Here is a 25,731-nt window from a genome sequence, read left to right on the forward strand (position 1 = left end):
GCTCTGCTAAATTAATGCAAAATAGCATTTGCTATTTTTATATAAGTTAGTTTGTTCTTACAGTGATCAGGTAAGCAGAGTGGTGCAGTGGAAGCGTGCTGGGCCCATAAACCAGAGGTCCGTGAATCGAAACCACGCTCTGCTAAACTAATGCAAAATAGCACTTGCTATTTTGATATAAGTTAGTTTGTTCATACAATGATCATGTAAGCAGAGTGGCGCAGTGGAAGCGTGCTGGGCCCATAACCCAGATGTCCGTTTATCGAAACCACGCTCTGCTAAACTAATGCAAAATAGCACTTGCTATTTTGATATAAGTTAGTTTGTTCATACAATGATCATGTAAGCAGAGTGGCGTAGTGGAAGCGTGCTGGGCCCATAACCCAGAGGTACGTGGATCGAAACCATGCTCTGCTAAATTAATGCAAAATAGCATTTGCTATTTTCATATAAGTTAGTTAGTTCTTACACTGATCATGTAAGCAGAGTGGCGCAGTGGAAGCGTGCTGGGCCCATAACCCAGAGGTCCGTGGATCGAAACCATGCTCTGCTAAATTAATGCAAAATAGCACTTGCTATTTTGATATAAGTTAGTTTGTTCATACAATGATCATGTAAGCAGAGTGGCGCAGTGGAAGCGTGCTGGGCATATAACCCAGAGGTCCGTGGATCGAAACCATGCTCTGCTAAATTAATGCAAAATAGCATTTGCTATTTTGATATAAGATAGTTTGTTCATACAATGATCATGTAAGCAGAATGTCGCAGTGGAAGCGTGCTGGGCCCATAACCCAGAGGTCCGTGGATCGAAACCATGCTCTGCTAAATTAATGCAAAATAGCACTTGCTATTTTGATATAAGTTAGTTTGTTCATACAATGATCATGTAAGCAGAGTGGCGCAGTGGAAGCGTGCTGCGCCCATAACCCAGAGGTCCGTGGATCGAAACCATGCTCTGCTAAATTAATGCAAAATAGCACTTGCTATTTTGATATAAGTTAGTTTGTTCATACAATGATCATGTAAGCAGAGTGGCGCAGTGGAAGCGTGCTGGGACCATAACCCAGAGGTCCGTGGATCGAAACCATGCTCTGCTAAATTAATGCAAAATAGCATTTGCTATTTTGATATAAGATAGTTTGTTCATACAATGATCATGTAAGCAGAGTGTCGCAGTGGAAGCGTGCTGGGCCCATAACCCAGAGGTCCGTGGATCGAAACCATGCTCTGCTAAATTAATGCAAAATAGCACTTGCTATTTTGATATAAGTTAGATTGTTCATACAATGATCATGTAAGCAGAGTGGCGCAGTGGAAGCGTGCTGGGCCCATAACCCAGAGGTCCGTGGATCGAAACCATGCTCTGCTAAATTAATGCAAAATAGCACTTGCTATTTTGATATAAGTTAGTTTGTTCATACAATGATCATGTAAGCAGAGTGGCGCAGTGGAAGCGTGCTGGGCATATAACCCAGAGGTCCGTGGATCGAAACCATGCTCTGCTAAATTAATGCAAAATAGCATTTGCTATTTTGATATAAGATAGTTTGTTCATACAATGATCATGTAAGCAGAGTGTCGCAGTGGAAGCGTGCTGGGCCCATAACCCAGAGGTCCGTGGATCGAAACCATGCTCTGCTAAGTTAATGCAAAATAGCACTTGCTATTTTGATATAAGTTAGTTTGTTCATACAATGATCATGTAAGCAGAGTGGCGCAGTGGAAGCGTGCTGGGCATATAACCCAGAGGTCCGTGGATCGAAACCATGCTCTGCTAAATTAATGCAAAATAGCATTTGCTATTTTGATATAAGATAGTTTGTTCATACAATGATCATGTAAATAGAGTGGCGCAGTGGAAGCGTGCTGGGCCCATAACCCAGAGGTCCGTGGATCGAAACCACGCTCTGCTAAGTTAATGCAAAGTAGAATATGCTATTTTAATATAAGATAGTTTGTTCATACAATGATCATGTAAGCAGAGTGGTGCAGTGGAAGCGTGCTGGGCCCATAACCCAGAGGTCCGTGGATCGAAAACACGCTCTGCTAAATTAATGCAAAATAGCACTTGCTATTTTGATATAAGTTAGTTTGTTCATACAATGATCATGTAAGCTGAGTGCCGCAGTGGAAGCGTGCTGGGTCCATAACCCAGAGGTCCGTGGATCGAAACCACGCTCTGCTAAATTAATGCAAAGTAGCACTTGATATTTTGTTATAAGTTAGTTTGTTCATACAATGATCATGTTAGCAGAGGTGCCCAGTTGGAGCCTGCTGGACCCATAAACCAGAGGTCCGTGAATCGAAACCACGCTCTGCTAAACTAATGCAAAATAGCACTTGCTATTTTGATATAAGTTAGTTTGTTCATACAATGATCATGTAAGCAGAGTGGCGTAGTGGAAGCGTGCTGGGCCCATAACCCAGAGGTACGTGGATCGAAACCATGCTCTGCTAAATTAATGCAAAATAGCATTTGCTATTTTGATATAAGTTAGTTTGTTTTTACAATGATCATGTAAGCAGAGTGGCGCAGTGGAAGCGTGCTGGGCCCATAACCCAGAGGTCCGTGGATCGAAACCATGCTCTGCTAAATTAATGCAAAATAGCACTTGCTATTTTGATATAAGTTAGTTTGTTCATACAATGATCATGTAAGCAGAGTGGCGCAGTGGAAGCGTGCTGGGCATATAACCCAGAGGTCCGTGGATCGAAACCATGCTCTGCTAAATTAATGCAAAATAGCATTTGCTATTTTGATATAAGATAGTGTGTTCATACAATGATCATGTAAGCAGAGTGTCGCAGTGGAAGCGTGCTGGGCCCATAACCCAGAGGTCCGTGGATCGAAACCATGCTCTGCTAAGTTAATGCAAAATAGCACTTGCTATTTTGATATAAGTTAGTTTGTTCATACAATGATCATGTAAGCAGAGTGGCGCAGTGGAAGCGTGCTGGGCATATAACCCAGAGGTCCGTGGATCGAAACCATGCTCTGCTAAATTAATGCAAAATAGCATTTGCTATTTTGATATAAGATAGTTTGTTCATACAATGATCATGTAAATAGAGTGGCGCAGTGGAAGCGTGCTGGGCCCATAACCCAGAGGTCCGTGGATCGAAACCACGCTCTGCTAAGTTAATGCAAAGTAGAATATGCTATTTTAATATAAGATAGTTTGTTCATACAATGATCATGTAAGCAGAGTGGTGCAGTGGAAGCGTGCTGGGCCCATAACCCAGAGGTCCGTGGATCGAAAACACGCTCTGCTAAATTAATGCAAAATAGCACTTGCTATTTTGATATAAGTTAGTTTGTTCATACAATGATCATGTAAGCTGAGTGCCGCAGTGGAAGCGTGCTGGGTCCATAACCCAGAGGTCCGTGGATCGAAACCACGCTCTGCTAAATTAATGCAAAGTAGCACTTGATATTTTGTTATAAGTTAGTTTGTTCATACAATGATCATGTTAGCAGAGGTGCCCAGTGGGAGCCTGCTGGACCCATAAACCAGAGGTCCGTGAATCGAAACCACGCTCTGCTAAACTAATGCAAAATAGCACTTGCTATTTTGATATAAGTTAGTTTGTTCATACAATGATCATGTAAGCAGAGTGGCGTAGTGGAAGCGTGCTGGGCCCATAACCCAGAGGTACGTGGATCGAAACCATGCTCTGCTAAATTAATGCAAAATAGCATTTGCTATTTTGATATAAGTTAGTTTGTTTTTACAATGATCATGTAAGCAGAGTGGCGCAGTGGAAGCGTGCTGGGCCCATAACCCAGAGGTCCGTGGATCGAAACCATGCTCTGCTAAATTAATGCAAAATAGCACTTGCTATTTTGATATAAGTTAGTTTGTTCATACAATGATCATGTAAGCAGAGTGGCGCAGTGGAAGCGTGCTGGGCATATAACCCAGAGGTCCGTGGATCGAAACCATGCTCTGCTAAATTAATGCAAAATAGCATTTGCTATTTTGATATAAGATAGTTTGTTCATACAATGATCATGTCAGCAGAGTGTCGCAGTAGAAGCGTGCTGGGCCCATAACCCAGAGGTCCGTGGATCGAAACCATGCTCTGCTAAATTAATGCAAAATAGCACTTGCTATTTTGATATAAGTTAGTTTGTTCATACAATGATCATGTAAGCAGAGTGGCGCAGTGGAAGCGTGCTGGGCATATAACCCAGAGGTCCGTGGATCGAAACCATGCTCTGCTAAATTAATGCAAAATAGCATTTGCTATTTTGATATAAGATAGTTTGTTCATACAATGATCATGTAAATAGAGTGGCGCAGTGGAAGCGTGCTGGGCCCATAACCCAGAGGTCCGTGGATCGAAACCACGCTCTGCTAAGTTAATGCAAAGTAGAATATGCTATTTTAATATAAGATAGTTTGTTCATACAATGATCATGTAAGCAGAGTGGTGCAGTGGAAGCGTGCTGGGCCCATAACCCAGAGGTCCGTGTATCGAAAACACGCTCTGCTAAATTAATGCAAAATAGCACTTGCTATTTTGATATAAGTTAGTTTGTTCATACAATGATCATGTAAGCTGAGTGCCGCAGTGGAAGCGTGCTGGGTCCATAACCCAGAGGTCCGTGGATCGAAACCACGCTCTGCTAAATTAATGCAAAGTAGCACTTGATATTTTGTTATAAGTTAGTTTGTTCATACAATGATCATGTTAGCAGAGGTGCCCAGTGGGAGCCTGCTGGACCCATAAACCAGAGGTCCGTGAATCGAAACCACGCTCTGCTAAACTAATGCAAAATAGCACTTGCTATTTTGATATAAGTTAGTTTGTTCATACAATGATCATGTAAGCAGAGTGGCGTAGTGGAAGCGTGCTGGGCATATAACCCAGAGGTCCGTGGATCGAAACCATGCTCTGCTAAATTAATGCAAAATAGCATTTGCTATTTTGATATAAGATAGTTTGTTCATACAATGATCATGTCAGCAGAGTGTCGCAGTAGAAGCGTGCTGGGCCCATAACCCAGAGGTCCGTGGATCGAAACCATGCTCTGCTAAATTAATGCAAAATAGCACTTGCTATTTTGATATAAGTTAGTTTGTTCATACAATGATCATGTAAGCAGAGTGGCGCAGTGGAAGCGTGCTGGGCATATAACCCAGAGGTCCGTGGATCGAAACCATGCTCTGCTAAATTAATGCAAAATAGCATTTGCTATTTTGATATAAGATAGTTTGTTCATACAATGATCATGTAAATAGAGTGGCGCAGTGGAAGCGTGCTGGGCCCATAACCCAGAGGTCCGTGGATCGAAACCACGCTCTGCTAAGTTAATGCAAAGTAGAATATGCTATTTTAATATAAGATAGTTTGTTCATACAATGATCATGTAAGCAGAGTGGTGCAGTGGAAGCGTGCTGGGCCCATAACCCAGAGGTCCGTGGATCGAAAACACGCTCTGCTAAATTAATGCAAAATAGCACTTGCTATTTTGATATAAGTTAGTTTGTTCATACAATGATCATGTAAGCTGAGTGCCGCAGTGGAAGCGTGCTGGGTCCATAACCCAGAGGTCCGTGGATCGAAACCACGCTCTGCTAAATTAATGCAAAATAGCATTTGCTATTTTTATATAAGTTAGTTTGTTCTTACAGTGATCATGTAAGCAGAGTGGTGCAGTGGAAGCGTGCTGGGCCCATAAACCAGAGGTCCGTGGATCGCAACCATGCTCTGCTAAATTAATGCAAAATAGCATTTGCTATTTTTATATAAGTTAGTTAGTTCTTACAGTGATCATGTAAGCAGAGTGGTGCAGTGGAAGCGTGCTGGGCCCATAAACCAGAGGTCCGTGAATCGAAACCACGCTCTGCTAAACTAATGCAAAATAGCACTTGCTATTTTGATATAAGTTAGTTTGTTCATACAATGATCATGTAAGCAGAGTGGCGCAGTGGAAGCGTGCTAGGCCCATAACCCAGATGTCCGTTTATCGAAACCACGCTCTGCTAAACTAATGCAAAATAGCACTTGCTATTTTGATATAAGTTAGTTTGTTTTTACAATGATCATGTAAGCAGAGTGGCGCAGTGGAAGCGTGCTGGGCCCATAACCCAGAGGTCCGTGGATCGAAACCATGCTCTGCTAAATTAATGCAAAATAGCACTTGCTATTTTGATATAAGTTAGTTTGTTCATACAATGATCATGTAAGCAGAGTGGCGTAGTGGAAGCGTGCTGGGCATATAACCCAGAGGTCCGTGGATCGAAACCATGCTCTGCTAAATTAATGCAAAATAGCATTTGCTATTTTGATATAAGATAGTTTGTTCATACAATGATCATGTAAGCAGAGTGTCGCAGTGGAAGCGTGCTGGGCCCATAACCCAGAGGTCCGTGGATCGAAACCATGCTCTGCTAAATTAATGCAAAATAGCACTTGCTATTTTGATATAAGTTAGTTTGTTCATACAATGATCATGTAAGCAGAGTGGCGCAGTGGAAGCGTGCTGGGCATATAACCCAGAGGTCCGTGGATCGAAACCATGCTCTGCTAAATTAATGCAAAATAGCATTTGCTATTTTGATATAAGATAGTTTGTTCATACAATGATCATGTAAATAGAGTGGCGCAGTGGAAGCGTGCTGGGCCCATAACCCAGAGGTCCGTGGATCGAAACCACGCTCTGCTAAGTTAATGCAAAGTAGAATATGCTATTTTAATATAAGATAGTTTGTTCATACAATGATCATGTAAGCAGAGTGGTGCAGTGGAAGCGTGCTGGGCCCATAACCCAGAGGTCCGTGGATCGAAAACACGCTCTGCTAAATTAATGCAAAATAGCACTTGCTATTTTGATATAAGTTAGTTTGTTCATACAATGATCATGTAAGCTGAGTGCCGCAGTGGAAGCGTGCTGGGTCCATAACCCAGAGGTCCGTGGATCGAAACCACGCTCTGCTAAATTAATGCAAAATAGCACTTGATATTTTGTTATAAGTTAGTTTGTTCATACAATGATCATGTTAGCAGAGGTGCCCAGTGGGAGCCTGCTGGACCCATAACCCAGATGTCCGTTTATCGAAACAACGCTCTGCTAAATTAATGCAAAATAGCACTTGCTATTTTGATATAAGTTAGTTTGTTCATACAATGATCATGTAAGCAGAGTGGCGCAGTGGAAGCGTGCTGGGCCCATAACCCAGAGGTCCGTGGATCGCAACCATGCTCTGCTAAATTAATGCAAAATAGCATTTGCTATTTTTATATAAGTTAGTTTGTTCATACAATGATCATGTAAGCTGAGTGCCGCAGTGGAAGCGTGCTGGGTCCATAACCCAGAGGTCCGTGGATCGAAACCACGCTCTGCTAAATTAATGCAAAATAGCACTTGATATTTTGTTATAAGTTAGTTTGTTCATACAATGATCATGTTAGCAGAGGTGCCCAGTGGGAGCCTGCTGGACCCATAACCCAGATGTCCGTTTATCGAAACAACGCTCTGCTAAATTAATGCAAAATAGCACTTGCTATTTTTATATAAGTTAGTTTGTTCTTACAGTGATCATGTAAGCAGAGTGGTGCAGTGGAAGCGTGCTGGGCCCATAACCCAGATGTCCGTTTATCGAAACCACGCTCTGCTAAACTAATGCAAAATAGCACTTGCTATTTTGATATAAGTTAGTTGTTCATACAATGATCATGTAAGCAGAGTGGCGTAGTGGAAGCGTGCTGGGCCCATTACCCAGAGGTACGTGGATCGAAACCATGCTCTGCTAAATTAATGCAAAATAGTATTTGCTATTTTGATATAAGTTAGTTTGTTTTTACAATGATCATGTAAGCAGAGTGGCGCAGTGGAAGCGTGCTGGGCCCATAACCCAGAGGTCCGTGGATCGAAACCATGCTCTGCTAAATTAATGCAAAATAGCACTTGCTATTTTGATATAAGTTAGTTAGTTCATACAATGATCATGTAAGCTGAGTGCCGCAGTGGAAGCGTGCTGGGTCCATAACCCAGAGGTCCGTGGATCGAAACCACGCTCTGCTAAATTAATGCAAAATAGCACTTGATATTTTGTTATAAGTTAGTTTGTTCATACAATGATCATGTTAGCAGAGGTGCCCAGTGGGAGCCTGCTGGACCCATAACCCAGATGTCCGTTTATCGAAACCACGCTCTGCTAAATTAATGCAAAATAGCACTTGCTATTTTGATATAAGTTAGTTTGTTCATACAATGATCATGTAAGCAGAGTGGCGCAGTGGAAGCGTGCTGGGCCCATAATCCAGAGGTCCGTGTATCGAAACCACGCTCTGCTAAATTAATGCAAAATAGCATTTGCTATTTTGATATAAGTTAGTTTGTTCATACAATGATCATGTAAGCAGAGTGGCGCAGTGGAAGCGAGCTGGGCCCATAACCCAGAGGTCCGTGGATCGAAACCACGCTCTGCTAAGTTAATGCAAAGTAGAATATGCTATTTTAATATAAGATAGTTTGTTCTTACAGTGATCATGTAAGCAGAGTGGTGCAGTGGAAGCGTGCTGGGCCCATAAACCAGAGGTCCGTGAATCGAAACCACGCTCTGCTAAACTAATGCAAAATAGCACTTGCTATTTTGATATAAGTTAGTTTGTTCATACAATGATCATGTAAGCAGAGTGGCGCAGTGGAAGCGTGCTGTGCCCATAACCCAGAGGTCAGTGGATCGAAACCACGCTCTGCTCCGATTTTCCAACCCGGAGCGTTTAGACAAACAGAGACACACAAACACAGAGGGGTCCAGTGACGTCATAATCACTCTTAGAGGTAAAAAGAAATCAAGGAGAGTTGAATTGTTCACGATGGTTTCCCGAAATTTCGCCACTGAAATTAAACTTCAATCGTGTCAGATAAAATCACTTGATTCTCTTTTTCACCCTCCCTTTAAGCGAGTGAAACCCGGATATAAGAGAGCCACCTTGGTATACTCTCATTTAGCAGAAACCCATTGAACAGAAATTACTTTCCCAATAAGACGAGCTTTTCCAATGGACAGAAATTCCATTAAGATGAATCGTTCCAATGGACAGAAATTCAATAGAAGAGCAATATAAATAAGTGTCTTGGGTTCAAACAAAGGAAGAGATTATTGTAAGTGTCGTAAAAATCTTAGGTTAGATTTCTGAACTAAAGATGAATGTTTCAAATGATGCGTCCTTAAATGTTCATTTCCCAAAGGCATTTAGTTACTACGTTATCATTTGTTTTTAATTTAGTTCTAATGGGATTCTGTCCAACGAAACGCTTAATTTAAAATATCTCCGCGATATTTTATTTTTAGGAAATTAACATTACAAATGACATAAAACGAACCTTAGAGTTTATATGTGGGTTCTATTAGGGCTTTATGGGTTTTATTTGTTTAATATCATAAGCAGTTGCGTCCATGGTAGAAATTGGTATTCAAAAGCCACTGATTAATAAAAAAAAGTTTTAAAATGTTTCATAGAAAATAATAAATATTATAAAATAATAGTTTTGAAGTTGAAACAATAAATATCTAACAATTATCTTTAAAATAAAATTATTATATCATTCAAATTCATCAAAATTTAGATCTTGGCGATGGGTTTTAACATATGGTATTTTTAGTGGGGTTTATACGGTGGCTAAAACCTAATAAAACCCGTGTGTTTTTTAATTCGAACCTTTGTTTGTATAGATAGTGTATTTTTTTGGGAGGAGGGTTCTAGATTAGGACGTTCTTTAAGGGGCTTAATGGTTGGACAAAAAACCACTTGTAACGCGTATTTATATCCTTAGAGCAGTTTATGACAATACGCAATGAACATACAACTTTGTCATGTAGATAGCCCCTCTGGCAGAAAGTTGTTATACATAAATTTACATATAACGGAACGTTAAAAGCAAAACTAACCAGTCAGATAATTTCTAACATAATCTACGTGAGACTAAACAATTATTTTAAATCTTCATGAAGGATATTTTACTACATAGATTTAAGATGAAATGAGAGTCGGCAGGTTTTACACTATCGTGATTTTGAACTTGTTGAAGAGAGAAGAAATGCGATAATAAGATATTTCAGATTTTGAACAGAAAGCTTTCGTGCCTCTCTTTACATTTTTAGAGGAAGCTTCGTGATGCTTGAACTTGAAGTACGAGTAGTACCCGAGTTTTGTATCACACTTTCTAAACGTAATGGGTATACTCGGGAGAATGGAGTTCATCCTACGCACCACTTGTGAAAAAAATTAAATCTTGTCATCATTTGAAACAAATTTTCTTGGTGCTGCGTACAGAGTGATCTCGCGTGCGAAGCAAATATTTTGGGTGTGTATAAGCAAAGAGGGTAGAAAGAGGGGGAGTAGAAGGCTTGGCTGGAGTGTTCTCGCTCTCATAGTTTACCTCTAAGCTTCCGGTGTGCGCGCGCATCTTTCTCTGCCCTCTTATTGGTTGAAATACGATGAACCGGATATTAGAGCGCCAGCGAAACTAAAAAATACCTTTAGTGTGGACGGACCATTACAGGAGGATGGAAATTTTTTTTATATTTTGTTCATGGAGGTAGCTCTGTTTCATATTTTCGTATGACAGTCTCACGTTTGATTATCTTTTAGATAAAATTCATCACAGATTACTTCGAAATTGGATAGACTTCAATCTTATGCTACTTTATTGTGTTTCTATGCTTTTTTGTGTATTTAGTGCTTTTATTATGCGGTTTTGTGTTTTTTGCTGTTTTATTATGTTTACGCTGTTCTTTTGTGTTCCTATGTTGTTTTATCGTTTGGGTTTAATTCTGTTTTTTTATGATGTTTTATTGTGTTTTTTATGATGTTTTATGGTGTTTCTATTGTTTTATAATTTGCTTTTAAGCCGTGTTATTATGTATTTTTATGCTGTTGTACTGGATTTATATGGTTTTTATTTTTCACCAGCCTCACACACACAGACATGCCTGTCGATTTTAGAACCTCTCCGTGACACACGTCACTCGGAGAGGTAAAAACACGAAATTTAGCACTTAAACTTAATTTTTCTCAAAAACCTTAAATTTCTTCCTAGAAAAAGGTTTATATTTTGATATAAAACCGTTCCAAACGTAACAAACGAATATTTTATTTCAAAAGGATGGCGACAAAATGGCTAAATTTTAACTCCATGTTATTTCTAGGGGAAAATTTAACTTTTTCACCTAAAGGGTTGATTAATTTTATGGAAATGAAAACCACCCTTAGCAACTTTATTTTTTATACAATAAACTAATGGGTTGATCTTTTTGAAATTTTAACCTCATATTGAGGGCCCAAATTGTAGTTCTGTGAAATTTTTTCGAAAAAATTAATACAATACGAAAAAAGTACATCCAAACAAAAAACCCTCCTTTTACATTAAGAGCAGTATGAAGTCTTATCTAAGAGAGCTACCGCTCTCCTAGAATTGTATTACCATATGTTGAGAATTACAGCTTTGAATAACAATTCTTTCTTTCAAATTTTAGGGTAATCATTTTCGAGTGGCCATTTTTAATGATGGCGTCGATAATTTAGACTTGGGGATTTCTTTTTTTTTTGGTGTTTATTACGTTAATGAAAATAATCTAATCAATATAGGAATTTCGAAAACATTTTTGTATTTGAAATATATTTAGAATTTCTAGCAGTCATTTTCCAATATGGCGCCCAAACTATAAGTAGCATATCTTCAATATTCAATAGTAATGTTTGCACGGTCTTTAACATAAATATTACCAATGTTCATAATTTTTGAATAATACACTGCATCTAAATGACATTCTCGGCGGCCATTTTCCAACATGGCGGCCAAGCTATCAGATGAATCAATTCAATATTTTCCTATGAGTTTCACACAGCTCTGATTATAATATCAATAAACTTTCATAAATTTCCAACCAAATGGTGAAATATACTACGCCTAGCATTCACGGCGGCCATTTTCCAATATGGCGACCAAACTATCGGACACAGGGCTGAAAATCTTGTAATTCTGATCATAATTTGTAACAACTTTCATAATTTTTGAACAAGGATTTTTGAAAATGGCCCCCGGGAATGCCAGCTTCAATGTATTCCAATACATTGAAGCTGGCATTCCCGGCGGCCATTTTCCAAGACGGCGGCTAAAGCTCGCGCTCTACAGCAGAGGACTTTAACATATTTTTTCTTGGGTCAAAAATAACGCATGTACCAATTTTCATCTTTATGTTCAAATGTTCTAGGTCAAACCCTAAAAATCTTGGGCTAGAAGGGATAGGAAGACATAAGTTGCGAGATTTTACGCTTCTTCTCTTACGCCGGTGTGAGCGGAAATTTTACCCCACCTTTTTCATGTTCGTCATTGCTCTCGGCTTTCCAATTGGATCCCGTGGGGATATGTCATACAGACGCGAATGACGTATTCGGACTAGAGAAAAAAACAAACCTCAAGCAATGAAAACAGAAAATGAAGGCTTCCCGCGATGATGAAACGGTACGACGGTTATATTTGAGAGACTTTTACCCTGAAGGCTCGTTTTCATAGAAGCTAGAAAATTCGAAAACGCTCACGCTTCGCGAGCTTGAATGCGCGCGGTATTTTTTTCGATCGTTTCCGCTTTCGCTCGAAATTTTCACGCAACTCGCGCCTATGAAAACGAGCCCTTACTTATGGCTCCGAAAACCAAGCTAGGCTGGACAATTCAAGGGTCGAGTAAAACTTTATTTAAACCTGCCAGAATTAGCTCAATCAAAATCCAATTCAAACAATGTTAGTAAAATAAGGACAAAAATAAGTTAACCAGACGTTAGAAGCGTTTTGGAATCTGGAAAACATTGGGATTTAAGAAAAGGAGCAGTTATGAGCAATTTTTTAGGGGAAATTAAATTTAACGAGGGTAGATATAGTGTTAAATTACCTTGGATTGTGAGTAAGGAAACATTGCCAGATAACAAAGCCGTAGCTCATAAGAGAATGCAAGGTTTAGTGAAGAAATTTGATTCAAACGCGAAATTTTATGAGGATTATAAAGATGTAATCAGTGAGCATTTAGCTAGTGGAATAATTGAGGAGGTTCCTAAAGAACAATTAGATATCAATTTGCCAGGAACTTATTATATTCCCCGCCAAGGCTTAATTAGATAGAATGTGCAGACAACAGAAGTAAGAGTTGTTTTTGACGCTAGTTCCCACGCGCATAACGCACTTTACTAAAGGACTGTCTTGCGCAAGGTCCAAATTTGTATCCAGACCTTTTGTTACTTTTGTTGAGATTTAGAAAAAATAAGATATCAGTGGTGGCCTACATAGAAAATTCAATTAGATAAATCAGAGAGAGATTCGACTAGATTTTTACGGGTCGTCGAGAAGGACGGGACAATTAGTAACTCACAATTTAGAACAATGAGAATGACCACAGTCACATTTGGGGTAAAAAGCAGTCCTTTTCAGTTAACGGCCACACTGAAATACCATCTCCAACAATGGTGGGGAAATTGACAATAGAGTGAAGGACAAGCTTAACAAAGATGTTTATGTTGACGACTTTGTAACAGGTGCAGATGGGGTTAGGGAAGCCTACGAAATTTCTATAGTAGCGGTAAAAACAGTTATTTTAGATGCTATGAAATTTAGAAAATGGAGCTCAAATTCTCAAGAATTGATTCAATTGTGGAACGAATGTGAAGATGAAAATCTATTCAAAAAGGGGATTTCCCAAAAGGAAACCAAAATTCTAGGAACTAAGTGGGACCCTACTGCAGATAGCGTTAGCATAGATCTTAGCACTATAATCTCAATTAGCGAGGAGGCCAAGAATACAAAGCGACACATGTTAAGTATAATATCGCAGGTGTTCGACCCCATGGGCCTACTTGCCCCCTTTGTTGTAAGAGGAAAAATGCTCTTTCAGAGTTTGTGGTTGCAAAATGATAAGATAGGTTGGGATTCCGAAACCCCCGCTGATATTACAGAAGGATTTCAAACATGGTGTTCAGAGCTCCCAACTTTAGCCACACTCAATTTAGCTAGAAATTATATCGCGGAAGCAAATGGGGAAATCAAGAACCTTGAAATAAACTGTCTCTGTGAAGCAAGCTTAAAGGCATTCTCAGCCGTAGTTTACGCTAGGTATCAAACAATTAACAATTCAATGAGCACAGCTTTAGTCGTGGAAAAAACTAGAATTGCACCAATTAAAGGACAGGGAAGTCAGGAACAATCCATCCCCAGACTAGAATTAATGGCATGTTTGATTGGCTCAAGGTTAAACAATTTCATTAAAGAAACATTTGAGAACAAATTAAACAAAATTTTTTACTGAACAGACTCGACCGTGGCATTAGGTTGCATTACTAGTGTAGAGAAGAGTTGGAAACCTTTTGTTTCCAATCGCGTGGACGAAATTCAGAAATTAACTAATAAAATTCAATGGGGTCACTGCATCGGATTAGAGAACCCCGCAGATTGCCCAACCAGAGGTATGAAAGCAAAAAAATTAATTGAAAGCAACCTTTGGATGAGGGACCCAAATTGGTTAGGGAAATCTGAAAGTTTCTGGCCCAAATTCATACCGGAAAACAATTTAGACTCCGTAGCTCATGAGAAACGCAAGCTTACCCTTGGGATTAGTATTAAACCCAAATTAGGAATTCAATACATAATTGATTTAAACAGACACAATTCAATCAGCAAAAGTTTTCGCATAACAGCGTATGTGTTTAGATTCTTAGCAAAGGGAATAAACAAAACTAAGGGCCCTATCACTGTATTAAACAGTGCAACGAGAAGAGTTTCGGGAAGGGCTAATAGCCCTACAAAATGGGGAAATTCAAGGATAAAATTCTTCGAGAATTTTATCCTTGAACCGAATTCTGCAAGAAGGCATGATCTGCGTAGGGGGAGAATAGGAAATTCCTATTTTAGCTTTCAAGAAAAACACCCCATTATTATTGATAACAGTCACAAATTTACGAGATTAGTTATGATAAGAAGTCACGAGCAAGTTTTACATAACGGAATTAACGACACAATTACACAAAATAGGGAGTGGTACTGGGTACCTGCTAGTAGACACTTAGCTAGGAATGTAATCAATGAATGCGTAAAATGCAAAAGAACCATTGAGAAACAAGCTGACAGGCCCACAGCACCCTTTCCCGCTGACAGAATCTCAGAAGCACCACCCTTTTCAATAATGGGTATAGATTTTGCAGGACCTCTTTTTATTAAAAATGGGAAGGGAAACGAAAAAGTTTATATTTGTTTAGCAACTTGCGCGATCACTAGGGCAATCCATCTAGAATTGGTTCCATCGCTGAGTACTGACGAATTCATCATGGCTCTAAGGAGAATTGTTTCGAGGAGGGGATTGCCTAGCACAATTTACACGGACAACGCGTTGACATTCAAAAAGGCTAATAGCGAGATAAACAAAATTTTTCACAATTTAAAAGAAATCAATTAAGGGAATATTTTGGGAATCAGGGGATAGTTTGGAAATTTATTGTTGAGCGAGCTGCGTGGTTTGGCGGTTGGTGGGAGCGGCTTGTACGCTCCACCAAAACAGCTTTAAGAAAGACCTTGGGACACGCAACTGCAAGTACACTGAATTAGAAAAGACTTTTAGAGGTCGAAGCTTAGATTAATATTAGACCAATTTCTTACGTATACAACAACATTAATGAACCTAAACCTCTATCACCGGCTGATTTTCTTATTGGGCAAAGATTAAATTTTTTACCACCACTAAAATTAAAAAATGAAAATGTACCAAAACCTCGCGCTCAATTAACTAAACGGCTAAGATACTGCGAAGAACTTTTAAACCATACATGGAAAAAATGGCGACACAATTATGTCATTAGAATTATTACGGTCCGCTCATCACGTGAAATTCTGTAAAAGTGAAATTCAATTCAAAATCGGCGACGTGGTACTCATTCAAGAAGATAAATTACCAAGACATATGAGGAAGATTGGACTTGTTAATGAAGTTATTTACGGTCGCGACGGGAAAAACAGAATGTGCGTGATTAAAACCCCAAACGGCAATATGATCCGTAGATCAGTCTATTATTATAAAATTTAGAATTAAATTGACAATTAACGCTTTGTCTATCCTAGTAATACCTATGGTATTAGGGGGAGTGTTGAATAATACACAAATCGTCTCTAAAATTCTAAAATCTTAAAATTAAAATTAAGCCTAAAATTAATATTACACCTAACATTCAAAAATTAAAATTAAAATTACGTTTAAATTTCTAGTAAAAATTAAAATTAATAGAAACTCAATTTAGTTAAAAATAGGCCTTAAATAAGAACATGCTATAAAACAAGAAGTCTAAAATTAAGAAAAACCCCAAGAACTCAAAACAAGATCCCACAAAAGTATTTTTTACCGAACTTTTCAATTGTAAAGAATGGAAAATTTAAACTGTGAAGAAAAACATGTAATTGTAAAGAAGCACGCTTCTAGAATTTTGTCAACAACAGGGAGAGGCAGGCTCGCAAATACCCAAGAATGCTCGTAGCTGATTGGTAGTTCACTATCAGCCTTGGTCGCAATACCCCAAAAAGCCCGTAGATGATTGGTCGAAGCTTTGAAAATCGAGCGTGCCTCTCTCTCAAAAACTTATAAAACGTTCTCCTTTTAAATTTAAAAGATACAATTTTTACAATTCCCGTTCAATTGACACAATTTTATGCGGTCCTCAATTTCCAATTTTCGGACGAAGTACGACTCAATTATTGTTAAAGTCTTTACCAATATGGTTAAATTCAGTCTTTTTTTACAAAATAAAGTTAGTTTTTTATTAAGTTTAAACCAAAATAGCGCATCAATTATTTCAAATTATCGCGCTTCAATTCAAGCAATTTAAATTCAATTAAGGACGTACGTTTCAATTCGACGCAGTATTTTGTTTCAGTCCGTAATACTGATATCAACGTAACGCACCTAGCTCTCCCACAATTAAAATTTCACTACGGTCAATTATTACGCGCGGCAATTACTACCATCGTGTTATTACCTTCGACTTTTGCGTTTTCTCGCGTGCTTGTGAACGCGCCTTTACGCCTCATCACTAAGCGCAGCAACCAAGTCCGAGGAAAGTAGATCCTTTTCCAAGCGACTGAAAAGTAAAGCCCGGCGAGTGGATCTAGTTTTCCCAGCACCTCTAATCACTGCTTTCAATTTAGAATTTATAGCTGATCCAATTGGAACTGGTTGAGGTGGCTATTAAAGACTGAATCGGGTAAACCAGTGATGCCTTGTACATTACGAACAATCGAACGCAAGTTACGTACCAACATTCCTCAGCGGGGGTAATAATGTCTGCTTGAACCGCGATTTACGTTCCGGAGTAAATGATTTGAATACTAGGGGAAATGTTTTTTAAAAATTTTTGGCTTTTTTAGAATTGTTTACAATTTCATAATTTTCGTGTTATCTATCCGTAGTGTGAAACGGATTACTCCTCTGATGACGGTTTAATAGTTTACCGAAACTAGTCGTATTCATTATTATTTAATACTCGTTTTAAATAAAACATTTCTTGAGCACGGATATTTTCGTTGTTTTATCCTTTAAAAATTAAGAAAGGGAATAGCCAAAAACTTGCTTATAAAACCATGACTTACAATTAACACGAGTACACACTTGTTCCCGCTCCTGGAAGGAAACTCCATTACCTGCCGCTACTACCGCTACCGCCTGCTACTACTGCCGCCAGCTATTGCCACTGCTACTGCCGTTGTAATTATTTTTGGAATATATTCGTTATTAGGGATGAAATTAAGACTTTGTTTTCTGAATACTGTCTTCTAGTGTATTCGTTTTTCTAATAATTTAAACATATTTTATAAAATGCAAATTATCTGATTTCTTTCGTTTTGCGTTTAGAACCATGGAGACGTAAGTAATATGAAATTGAGAGAATGAGATAACGGGGGTCTGGGGTCCGTTTACCGAGACCCCAAAATGACTACCGGCGTGTCAGTGCTCTTTTTACGGCGATACCCTTGATCCCCAAACCGTGCTTTTATATATGGAAAATCAAAAATTTCAACGCCGTGACAATTCTTCGCAAATACCGATAGCATTTTATCAGTCAACGACATAAAATCACCCCCAATTCGAACGAGGAACCCAAGAGAGCGAAAATTTTCCCGGGAATTTGGTGTATCCATAGGCGGTAGCGTGAAAAGTTTATTTCTCGAGATTATTTATAAATAGATTGTTTATCTATTGAAATGGAACTAATACAGTAAAGGGTGGAAGAATGGTTTTCAGATATTGCGATGGGGCTCTGTAAAATTGTAGACTTATGCGAAAAATCTTATTGACACCTTTGAGTGTAAAGTAAACAACCGGGAGTATAAAAAGACATGTCATTGAAACTTGAATTCATTCTCTGGACTTGTAAAGAACTAAAAATGTACGTATACGTTATGTATTTAATTAGAGTTTCATGTTTGAATTGTTTTAACTCGGAATTTCTATGCTGGCACTCCGCCAAGATATTTCCAATTTCTACACTTAAAGGAATTAGCGTGACTCCGGACTGTAAAATTCAGTTGGGCTGTCTGAATGGAGGTCCCTTAATTACTTTGACCGAACATGAATTCGGTGAACTCTACCAGGAGCGTGGGGAAATTTCAAAGTTCTTTGACGGTGAAACAGTCTTTCCATCTGCCTGGTTTTTCGAGGGATCACAACAGGGTTGGCAAAAATTAAGTTTTTTTTAAAAAAAAACAAAAGTTGTGTTTTTTATTGTTTAAAACACGATTTTTTGTTTTAAACTGTTTTTTAAACAAGTAGAAAAAAACAGTAATAAAACACACAAAAAAAAACTAATTTTAAACATGTTTAAATCACTCTTCCAGATCTAATTGTCTATATCGCCGGTCTCCATTTAAGCCACTACTCCCGCTAGCGCAAGGCGCTTATTTTCACAACCTACTTGATTAAAAAAAGGTCTTGCTTTGGACCAAGACAGAAAAAACAAACGATAACAGTGACGTTTATCAATTGACTGAAGTCCCGATATTGCAATTTTTCATTATTTATATTAATTTAATCCTTAATCAATATTTATTTCAATCAACTGATTTAACAGTTAGTCGATTTATTCCCTCCAAATTGATTGTAAAAACTACAAATTTACGCATTTTCAAGAACAAATTAGATTTTCCGAAATTATTTTATGATATTAATTATTTTGAGCGTTCAATATTGAATAAATTTAGAATTTCATGTTGTAAGAAATTGTCCGTGTGGAATTAGAACCAGGGACCACTTGAACCCAAAGCAAGTATTATACACCTAGACCAACGAACCACGAAACGTACAGAGAAGTAAAACACGAAAATAAAAATACTCCTAAATTTATAATATGAAGCTCTAAGACGCGACCTTCCGGGATTTAACCTGGTACCACTCGCCACCAGCGCGAGTATCATACCCCTAGACCAACGTACAACGAACATGTACTGCAAAGTCAAACAGGAAAATCAAGAGCTCCTAAAATTTAGAATTTGAAGGTGTAAGAAAGGGTCCTTGTCAGGGTTGGCAAAAACTTAGTTAAAAAATTTTGTGTTTTTATTGTTTATAACACGATTTAAAGTTATATTTTCGGAAAACATTTTATCATGAAATTAATTATTTAAAAGGGAGTACGTGTTGAGGATACAATATTTAATATTTGAAAAATTCTACTGACTGTTTAAAAAAGAGCAAACGATCTTTTCAAAAGGAAAATATAATTTTTTCAATAGCGGATACAAAATGAGTGTGATGCGTAAATTTGTACATTTAACCCCTAATGTCTAAATGCCTGATTTCTTTTGTGGCCACTATTCAGTCATTTCCGCTTCCGTACTTCCGAGTTTCTTGGTCAGAACTCATCATACATTTGAAACTTCACCACCCCTTACTTATTCGTAGGAGCTCATGTTTTCCGTTATCGGATTAGGCGTATTAATTTTAGCACTGTCAAAGGCCTGGCTTTATAGATTACGCGTAATCTTTTTAGAACAGTAAAATGTACCAACAGTGTAGAGAAACCACATAGGAAAAATGTTATTGCTTTGCTTTAAGTAGATGACAAAATAAGTTATCCTTAATCATATTTTTGAATATCAGTCTTCAATACAGATTGGTAATGGATAAAACAACTGGTAGGGTCTCCAAACAATTAAACACACATTTGAAACAGTCGAATAATTGGAAGGTTTCGACTGGAGCTTATTATTTCTATTATTTAATCTTTTCGCTCATTTTCAAATAAAAAAAGAGTTAAAAATATTCGAAATTTTCTCCATAAAAAAACATGTTTTAAACTTTTTGTTTAAAACGTATTAAACAAATTAAAGTTTTTTTCATGACTGTTTAAAACAAGTTTTAAACCAAAGTTTAAAACAATTTGTTTAAAACTTGCCAACTCTGGATCACAAACGAAACGAGTTGACTTGTCCGAATTTCAAGATACCAGAATCATTATCATCCGAGAAATGCGATTGGGTAGCGGTGTGAACTACGGTAAACACTATCCTACGAAGGTCGGTTTTGCCATCTCAAAACCTCTCTGGCTTGCTTTATTGGAGAAATACGACGAAGTTACAACGTTTCTAGGTGAGGCTAAACGGGTTCACGAGAAAATTCAGAAACGTGTGCTAGACCAGTTAAGGGAAACAATTTCTAAAACTTGTGACGGATGTGAGTGGGATAATTCTTCCCAAGTAAAACACGAATGCATAATGTGTGACTAGAATACACGTGTTGAAATGAATTTTACATTAGCTATGAGTAAAATGAGTTATTCCGAGATTACAAAAGACTTTACCGCGAATACATTTCTGGATGAACAATTCTGCGAATATATGCTTTGTAATATTGCTTGTAAATCGAAAAAATTACTATTAAAATCTGAAGATGTCACACCCTAATAAATCATGATTGGTCAAATCGAATGTAATGTCAAAGAATATTTGTAATAAAAACAACTTGATTCTTAAAAAGTGATTCCTTCCTTAAAATGGACTTCAGCTTACATCACCCATTTAATGGTCTCATAGCCGGGGCGACACAATCGGGAAAATCATACTTTGTAGCTAACCTTATAAAGTATAAAGATATATGTATATCACCCTCTCCAGATAGGATAATATGGTGTTACACTGAATATCAACCGAAATTATTTAATTCGGTATTAGATCACACGCCTTCCGTAGAATTTCACGAAGGTATATTAAATGTGAATATATTAGACCCCAATATCAAGAATTTTGTTATACTTGACGATTTACTTTGTGAAATATCTAATAACAAGGATGTAACTAATTTGTTCATACGGGGATCGCACCATAAAAACACCTCTGTTTTTATTTTGATGCAAAATTTATATTACCCTGGGAAGGAAATTAGAACATTAAATTTAAACGCCCACTACTTGATAATATTCAAATCTCCTCGAGATAAATCGGCTATATTTCATTTAGCCAAACAGATTTGTCCCACTAATAGTAAATACGTCATCGACGCGTTCCATCAGGCAATTGCTAGATATTTTGGGTATTTATGGGTTGATTTAAAGCCAACGACGTCAGATGATCACAGACTACGGACGGGACTCATACCGGGCGAAGAAGCCGCAGTCTTTATTCCAAAATGAAAAGGGTGCATACGCATCAACATTTCTTAAAGTATCAGACTACTTGTACACTGTTAAAAAAAAGGTACTTTGCTGGTTTCAAATAATACCTTAAGGTTATTTTTCATCTCTTTTGAGGTGTTTTGTTAATTTTAAGGTGTTTCTTGTGCGACCCGGCGTTTATTAGCACTTCTAAATATTCCCACCATTTAAAGGAGTTTTTTAATACTTTTCGAGTGTTTATTGAGCTACATGGTGTTGATTAGTGCTTCCAAAATTACACGCCATCTAGAAGAGGGTTTATAATACTAATAGATGTTATGTAATCTTTAAAAGGTGTTAAAAAGCTATTTTTCGAGTATGTTTTTGCTATCAGATATTAATTGGATTTAAAGGTAGAAAAATGCGCCTAAAATTATGTGTGATACAAAAAATCTCGACTAAAAGCGGTTAAAATTAAGTAAAGTACGTTAGATATATTGAAATTCAAAACAAACCGCGAAATACCGGCTATCTTGTTTTCCCCATTTTGACGTCGGTAGGGGACCTTGTTTCCTTTTTCCATTGGTTGTTTGGAAATAGGAGAATGTAGGGAACTCTAGACGACTGTATAGTAGTTTTTACCTTCACTGGGAAGCGACGCATATTTGAGAAGACCTTTCTAAACATAATTTTGATTTTTCATGTTTATTATCCTTTGTTCCCTTAACTCTTGGTTACGTTGTAGAGTAAGGATGATAGCGATTTGTCAAAATTGTTACAGGTAATGGCCAAAACACCACATTTTTACGCTTTTTTTGGCAAAGGCTTAGCTTCCATGTTTCCATGTATAATTATGGTATGGCTTTATTTTAGCCTAATGGCCCTAATCTAAGTTTTAACATATTTTTATTTGTAATTAAACATAGTGAAACTATTACTTTGAACACCAAAATTACAGTGAAACTAAATACCTTCCTTTATAACTCTCAAGGCATCCGTATCGAAATGAAAAATATTAATTTGGCGAAAATGCAAAATAGTATGAAAACTACTTTTAGGTGTAAATCTCCTATTTTTCCGTTTGAGAGGAGGGTAGCGGGGGTAATGTAGGTGTTTCGCTCGTGTTTTTGCTAAACGACTGTAGAGGGGGCAGTGATCGAAGCGGCGCCGAAAACTAATAATATATTTTTTATCTAGAAAGAACTAAAGCGAATACCCCACCCCCTCCAAAAAAAACGGGTTTTCTATCTTCGATAGGTAAAGACACTTTGATATATTTCGGGCTCTTGGCCCATTGGGTCCAAGAGGTCACGTGTCGAATGAAGCAAACTATTCTTACGCGTGATGTAGGAGTTCTGCCCGTGGCAACTAAGAAGCTTGCATACCAAATGCGTGACGTACTGTAAAAAAGAAAGAGGACAAGGGGTTGAATTTTTTTTTTCGGGGAAATTCGGGCGGTGTCCGCGTCGTTGTGAATTAGGAATTCGGTACCTAAATTTGGAATCGACGGAAGGAGAGTGGAAAATATACTTTTAACAGGTAATTTGTTTCCAATTAATATTTCCTTATTTGATAATAAAGTGGTTAATTAAAAACTTAATTGAAATTGGATATTTTAGGTGTATTAAACCTGCCAGAGTACGTCCGATTTCAGGTAAGGTTTAACTATACCGTGAATAAGCAATTTTTTGGGTTCCTGTGGGGGGAATGTCGAGCTAGGGTTTTAATTACAACTGTTCATATAATCAATTAGAGGGAGGTCTTAAGGCATTTTTATAGCCGCTTTTTATGGACTTATTGAGGCCAAAATTTAACCTTCCCTTTAACACTCGGTTTTTACTGGGTGTTTTTCGTGCGTTTTTCGCAAAATTTTGCGGAAAAGGAAAAATGTTTCCTCTTTTTTTTTTGGAAAATTTCGCCATTTTGCGTTGCGGGTCCTATTTCTATTTTTGCGAATTTTCCCGAGCCGCGTTTTTTTTCTCCCGTAGGCACAAACCAATCATTGAGGGTATGCTAGTCACGTGGTTAACACTGAATGAATGAATGAATGAATGCTTTATTCGCTCTCTTTACACTGAGCGCGTGTTTACTAGGGAGCCGCCATTTTGAAATTTTCGGTGTTTAACCAAGGCTTAACCCGTTTACGGTAATTTGATTAGAGAACTGTGATGTTCTACCAACTCAGAACTATCATTTCAAACTTTCCCAGAATAATCTACAAAGTTTCAAAAGGTTTAATTACATTAAGTAATTAAAATCATAGTTGAAACTTGGGTAGATGCGTATTTTACTCTCTTCTGGTTAATTTGAATAATTTTCCAAAATATGTATTTATTAACCATTTCAAATCACTACTTAACATTATTAGTTAAAATTATCCAAAGTTACCACTGGAGGAGAGGAAAATACGTGTCTACACAATTTTTGGTCAAGTTTGAACTACGGAAAGATAATGTATATTGGAATTAAGATTTCCAACTTTAATTGCATTTAAATTAAGGTACTAACTTTTTTTAAAGTTTAACATGTTGGTCTTGTGTTGTTAAGGTCCTGAATATCTTTTATTGAAAACGAATGGTTAAAACAAGTTAAACTCTGAAAGCATAAAAAAATCCACTCCCTCGTTGGTTCTCGCAGTTTACAGTAACATCGAACTTTTAGCCATTTATTTTGGTCCAGCCAAGTATTGAGAGGCGATGTATCAGTGCTCTCTCTGTTGTGTGAAGAGACAGACGTGTTCAAAGTTATTAGCTCATATCAGAAACCTCCACGTCCATGAACCCAATTTAAAAATTCGGTGTTTCATTGATAATTGTTCGAACTGTTTCAAAAACTATAATGCATACAGGAGTCATCTACAACGGAAACATAAGGATCACCTCAGTGCTAAAAAAGCTGATGAATCGGACTATGTCTCAGAAAATATAGTTAACACAAATAACACTAACGTAGGCAATGGTATTTTCAATTCAGAATACGAGGAGCCTTCCATTAATTTGGAAGGTAAATTAAACACGCTTCAAAAGAATGTAGCTCTTATGATACTTAAGATAAGGGAAAAACACATGTTACCTCGTGCAATCGCTTCTAGCATATCAAATGATTTAACTACTGTTCTTGAAAGCACTGATGATTTGTACAGAAACAAATTTCAAAGCGCAGATATAAGTGATAATTTACGATCGACTATAACTGAAAATATTAAAAGTGAATACAGGCTGAATCAGTTCTGTAAAAGGAAACTTAATCTAATTAGTCCAATTGAGTTCAATTTGGGATTAAGCTTGAGAAATGGAAAAACCTTCAAAGACAGTTTTCATTACGTTAGCTTACTTGAGCTATTGAAGAGGTTATTGTCTTTTGATGATGTTTGGGAAGAAGTTATGCAATATAGAATCACCTCTGAACAACGAAATTCCCAAATATTATCTGATTACAACGATGGCGAACTTTTTAAAAATAGCTGTGAGAGTAAACTAGATGAAACATTTTTGAGGCTGCACTTTTACAGTGATGAGTTAGAACTGAACAACCCGTTAGGCTCCAAAAAAGGAAAACACAAAATCTCCGTGTTTTATTTTGTAATTGGTAATTTACCACCCAAGTTCAGAAGCAAACTAAATTATATATACCTTTCTACTGTTGTTCGATGGCCATTCATAAAAAAATACGGGTATTCGAAAATACTAGAACCACTTATTATGGATTTAACAACATTACAAACTGAGGGAGTGTACGTTCAAAACCGGGGTTTATCAGTGAGAGGTAAACTTGCCACAGTTTCGGGAGATAATTTGTCAGCTCACGCTCTTAGTGGTTTCATGCAATCTTTTACCAAAGGTAGAATTTGCCGTCACTGTATGGCATCACGAAAAGAAATAAGCATAAAATTTGAGGAATCCGAATTTCAGTTGAGAAATGAAACTGTTCATAAATATCATGTTGATGCAGTTATGAGAAATCCAGCTAACGCAAGTATTTACGGAGTTAAATGTCAATCTCCGTTTCAGAATATTCCAAATTTTCGTGTCACTGAAAGCTTTCCGCCCGATATTATGCACGATCTTTAAGAGGGTGTGATACCTCTTGTAATACAAGCAGTGTTGAGAA

At 37.6% G+C, this 25,731-nt stretch overlaps 2 protein-coding genes and 9 non-coding genes across 11 annotated transcripts; all 11 read left to right on the plus strand.

Annotated features, from left to right (window-relative positions):
* Positions 1-617: 617 nt before the first annotated feature.
* Positions 618-689, plus strand: TRNAI-UAU (transfer RNA isoleucine (anticodon UAU)). The gene has a single exon. It is a non-coding gene; the product is annotated as a tRNA-Ile (tRNA).
* Positions 690-1,433: 744 nt separating this feature from the next.
* TRNAI-UAU (transfer RNA isoleucine (anticodon UAU)) lies at positions 1,434-1,505 on the plus strand. The gene has a single exon. It is a non-coding gene; the product is annotated as a tRNA-Ile (tRNA).
* Positions 1,506-1,705: 200 nt separating this feature from the next.
* TRNAI-UAU (transfer RNA isoleucine (anticodon UAU)) lies at positions 1,706-1,777 on the plus strand. Its single transcript has one exon. It is a non-coding gene; the product is annotated as a tRNA-Ile (tRNA).
* An 880-nt stretch (positions 1,778-2,657) lies between these two features.
* TRNAI-UAU (transfer RNA isoleucine (anticodon UAU)) lies at positions 2,658-2,729 on the plus strand. Its single transcript has one exon. It is a non-coding gene; the product is annotated as a tRNA-Ile (tRNA).
* A 200-nt stretch (positions 2,730-2,929) lies between these two features.
* Positions 2,930-3,001, plus strand: TRNAI-UAU (transfer RNA isoleucine (anticodon UAU)). Its single transcript has one exon. It is a non-coding gene; the product is annotated as a tRNA-Ile (tRNA).
* Positions 3,002-3,881: 880 nt separating this feature from the next.
* On the plus strand, positions 3,882-3,953 carry TRNAI-UAU (transfer RNA isoleucine (anticodon UAU)). The gene has a single exon. It is a non-coding gene; the product is annotated as a tRNA-Ile (tRNA).
* A 200-nt stretch (positions 3,954-4,153) lies between these two features.
* On the plus strand, positions 4,154-4,225 carry TRNAI-UAU (transfer RNA isoleucine (anticodon UAU)). Its single transcript has one exon. It is a non-coding gene; the product is annotated as a tRNA-Ile (tRNA).
* An 880-nt stretch (positions 4,226-5,105) lies between these two features.
* TRNAI-UAU (transfer RNA isoleucine (anticodon UAU)) lies at positions 5,106-5,177 on the plus strand. Its single transcript has one exon. It is a non-coding gene; the product is annotated as a tRNA-Ile (tRNA).
* Positions 5,178-6,465: 1,288 nt separating this feature from the next.
* Positions 6,466-6,537, plus strand: TRNAI-UAU (transfer RNA isoleucine (anticodon UAU)). The gene has a single exon. It is a non-coding gene; the product is annotated as a tRNA-Ile (tRNA).
* Positions 6,538-13,610: 7,073 nt separating this feature from the next.
* Positions 13,611-15,452, plus strand: LOC149705403 (uncharacterized). The gene is made up of 3 exons (XM_089865013.1): positions 13,611-14,235; positions 14,314-14,466; positions 15,256-15,452. The coding sequence occupies exons 1-3, from the start codon at positions 13,611-13,613 to the stop codon at positions 15,450-15,452; spliced, it is 975 nt and encodes a 324-aa protein (XP_089721139.1).
* A 9,207-nt stretch (positions 15,453-24,659) lies between these two features.
* LOC149705404 (uncharacterized) lies at positions 24,660-25,691 on the plus strand. Its single transcript, XM_089865014.1, has one exon. The coding sequence runs from the start codon at positions 24,660-24,662 to the stop codon at positions 25,689-25,691; it is 1,032 nt and encodes a 343-aa protein (XP_089721140.1).
* Positions 25,692-25,731: the final 40 nt, after the last annotated feature.

Source organism: Phalangium opilio, unplaced genomic scaffold (genome assembly GCF_054372755.1).
Source record: "Phalangium opilio isolate 3A_F unplaced genomic scaffold, DU_Popi_V2 ptg000013l_1, whole genome shotgun sequence".
Taxonomy (NCBI): domain Eukaryota; kingdom Metazoa; phylum Arthropoda; class Arachnida; order Opiliones; family Phalangiidae; genus Phalangium; species Phalangium opilio.

Bases quoted from the DNA above. Each gene is read 5' to 3' on its own strand.
- LOC149705403 (XM_089865013.1), top strand. From the start codon at position 13,611: ATGAAATTTAGAAAATGGAGCTCAAATTCTCAAGAATTGATTCAATTG. The intron at 14,236-14,313 runs GTTTGATTGGCT...TTTACTGAACAG, and splicing joins CAGACTAGAATTAATGGCAT to ACTCGACCGTGGCATTAGGT. The intron at 14,467-15,255 runs GTATGAAAGCAA...ATATTTGTTTAG, and splicing joins CGCAGATTGCCCAACCAGAG to CAACTTGCGCGATCACTAGG.
- LOC149705404 (XM_089865014.1), top strand. From the start codon at position 24,660: ATGATACTTAAGATAAGGGAAAAACACATGTTACCTCGTGCAATCGCT.